Source organism: Bison bison, unplaced genomic scaffold (assembly GCF_000754665.1).
Source record: "Bison bison bison isolate TAMUID 2011002044 unplaced genomic scaffold, Bison_UMD1.0 scf7180017864326, whole genome shotgun sequence".
Classification (NCBI taxonomy): Eukaryota; Metazoa; Chordata; class Mammalia; order Artiodactyla; family Bovidae; genus Bison; species Bison bison.
The window spans coordinates 188,570-191,437 of NW_011494898.1; the positions used below are offsets into that span (position 1 = coordinate 188,570).

The following is a 2,868-nucleotide window of genomic DNA, read 5'->3' on the forward strand; positions in this document are numbered from 1 at the left end:
CCCTGGGGCTGGGCGGACCCAGGTCTCTCTACACTGCAGCGCCGCTCCAGGGTGCCGGAATCTGTTGCGGGGGAGCGGCCGCTTTTTTCGGGTGGGAGCGTCTCGCGGAGAGTCAGGAGAGCTAAGGAAGGGAGAGAGTGCCCACCTGCGCGAGCCCGAGCTCCCCCGTGCGCTCGTCAAATCCAAACTTAGCCAAATGCACAGCGGAAATGCCTCCTAGGTCGGACCCCTGCATTTGCAGGGGTCTTCTAAAAACCTGGCTGGTAGAATGGGCCCCTGGTGTAACTGCCGTTAGAACAAGCGGGGAGCTTTCCATCCCGAGTGGCCTGTCCCCTATGCGCAACGCTGTAGGTGCCTCGAGGCCCGTTTCCGATGCCGTCTCCACCGTGCAATTTTTCCAGGTGCCCACCCTCGTCCAGATTTGATTTCGCCCCCTTTTGGACAGCCTGGTCTTTCTGAACCTCTTTATAGGCCTTGCCTTTGGGTGAGAGCGCTTTGTGAAATGCGGCGGGCCGTCTCCAAACACAGTAGTTATTTTTATTGTACTCTGTATTCATTTTCAGTACTGTCGTCTAGAATCAGAGGGATTTATGCTTCCCTAACCCTTTCCACTTGGGTTTTAATTCCTTGAAGGTAAAGGCTGTAATAAGTTGCTCATCTCCGGAAATTTTCAAGCAAATACTGAGCGGTACTTAGAATTCGCCAGATGACCTAGCAGGAAATTCTGACTGGCCTACTTATCTACTTCTGAATACCTATATATCCTCTGAAAGCCAAGCATGGCGTCTTGCACCTAGATAGGATGGGGGCGGAGGTCCGGGGAGATTTTGTTTCTGTGTGAGAACGTAATTAATTTTTGGAAAAGGTCAGTCTGATTCCCTCATAGTGGTATTTCATTTATGGTGGCATATATCTCCATGTAAAAAGTCATTCAATCGAAGTGAAAAATATTTATCAGATGTTCCCTAATGAATTGGCACTTCCTAAAGGATCCTTTCCTTAGTCAACTATAGAAGATAAGTCAAATGCAATTTAAACAGTTTATGTATTACATAAATTAGATTTGCAAGAGCACTTGAACTCAAGGGCTATATGAAAGATTCAAATTTTAAAATTTCTTTATAAACTACAATTGAATAAAATATATTTTATGCCTTTTGTCATGTCCTGCACTTACGTGTATATTTTGAGTTGAGAGGTCAGTAGTATTTCATGGGTAATGTAGTAAACAGATAGGAATCAAAGAAACTGATTTGTACGTCAGCTTAAAACAGGTGATTTCATGAATTCTGTTTTAAAAAGAACAGAAATCTTAAGCCATCTTGACCCTCTTGACCAAGAAATAAAGAACAAAAATTAACAAGTTTATTTATATTAAAATATTCCTGATAGCTCTTGAAAACTGAGTTTTCAAAATTTATAGTCACAGTATAAGGGAAAAGTCAGATATTTTGCAAATCATGAAAAATGTGCCTTGAGATAGAAAAGATTATGAATTTGAACCTTATGAACAATTAAGTGTTTTAAAATACATTTAAATATATATATAATACATGTTTTATATATATATATGTATATAGTGAAACTTGTTCATAGAAAACTCAAAACTAAAAGTGCTTTTTTGAAGTGAAAAAGAAACCCACTAACTTTATCATGGAAAGCACAGAATCATCTAACTCAAATAGCTGTTTTAAATATAATATGTAAAAAGGAAAAAAGATTTCATTATAAGTGGGTTCCACTAGGTAAGACTTTATGTAAATCCAATAGAAAAAGATATTGAATAAGCAAGTGTAAGCATTTCATTTGTCGATCATATTTTTAAACTTCCATAAGCCCAGAATGTTATAGAAAAGATTATACAATTGCTTAACTAAATTTATGTATCAAAGCACCATGACTAGAAAAGAGCCAAAGAAAGGATAATTCATCTCAAATAGTATCAACCCAAACAAAAACTATCTTAAGCCCACAGAAAAAGGATTATCATTTAGACTTCAATTTGCAGCAAACAAGCAATTTTCCCTGAGACAAACACATAATATCACAGTAAACCAAGGAGTAACAGAATGCGGTCATAAATGGCCCAAACTTGCAAAAGTTAATGTCTGTTGAAACTAGATAGTGGGTATATGGGTATACCATTTTGAAATGTTCCATAATTTACAATAAAAATTGAAATAAGAGAATATAACAATGGTAAGTAAAACATTGAAGTAGGTTGAAAATTATTTGTGATTCCCCATTTGTTCTTCCACAGTTTTTAATACTTCTGCTGTCTTCCATCGGTAGTTTTTTGTGCCTGCGATCTCATGCCTGCTAACTTTCTGGGTAAGAGTTATAACTGTAGAGAGAGGCAGGAAGGAATCATTGTTGGTGCATGTAGACAGGGGAAGTGAATATTTCTAAAAGAAACAATGCCATGCTTTTCAAGTAAACACTCTAGTTAAAACAGAAACAAGCTGGGAATTGCCTGATGGTCCAATGGTTAGGACCCTTGGCTTTCACTGTCAAGGGTTTGGTTTCGATCCCTGGTCAGGTAACTAAGATCCCACAAGCCACGTGGTATGGCCAAAAAACAAACAAACAAGCTGAAAATGTTATATGACATATATTTTATTCTATGCTGAGTTTGGACTATCATTTTGCATGGTCGTGTTATTTTCTTTAAACAATTAGTCAAAACAAATTTTGTTTCACCTAACTTACATAAAGTAGGATAGTGAAAGACGTATTTATATTATTAAAAATAAACTGAATACGATCCTTATATTTTTTTATGAGAACATTTATTGAAAGTCACGATTTTCATTCTCTCGAACACGAAGTGACATATTCTTGGATTGTGCAACCCCCCCCCCCCATTTT

General features: G+C 37.8%; 1 protein-coding gene across 1 annotated transcript in view; it reads right to left on the bottom strand.

The window, feature by feature from the left end:
- The window catches only part of LOC104998264 (keratin, type I cytoskeletal 9-like), a 30,615-nt gene extending 30,058 nt beyond the window's left edge, over positions 1-557 (bottom strand). Inside the window, exons 1-2 of the mRNA XM_010853345.1 lie at positions 257-557; positions 33-121 (exon numbers count right to left, since the gene is read on the bottom strand). Of these exons, the coding sequence (XP_010851647.1) occupies positions 33-121; positions 257-557 (390 nt within the window). The remainder of the gene's footprint in view (positions 1-32; positions 122-256) is intronic.
- Between the last annotated feature and the right edge of the window lie 2,311 nt (positions 558-2,868).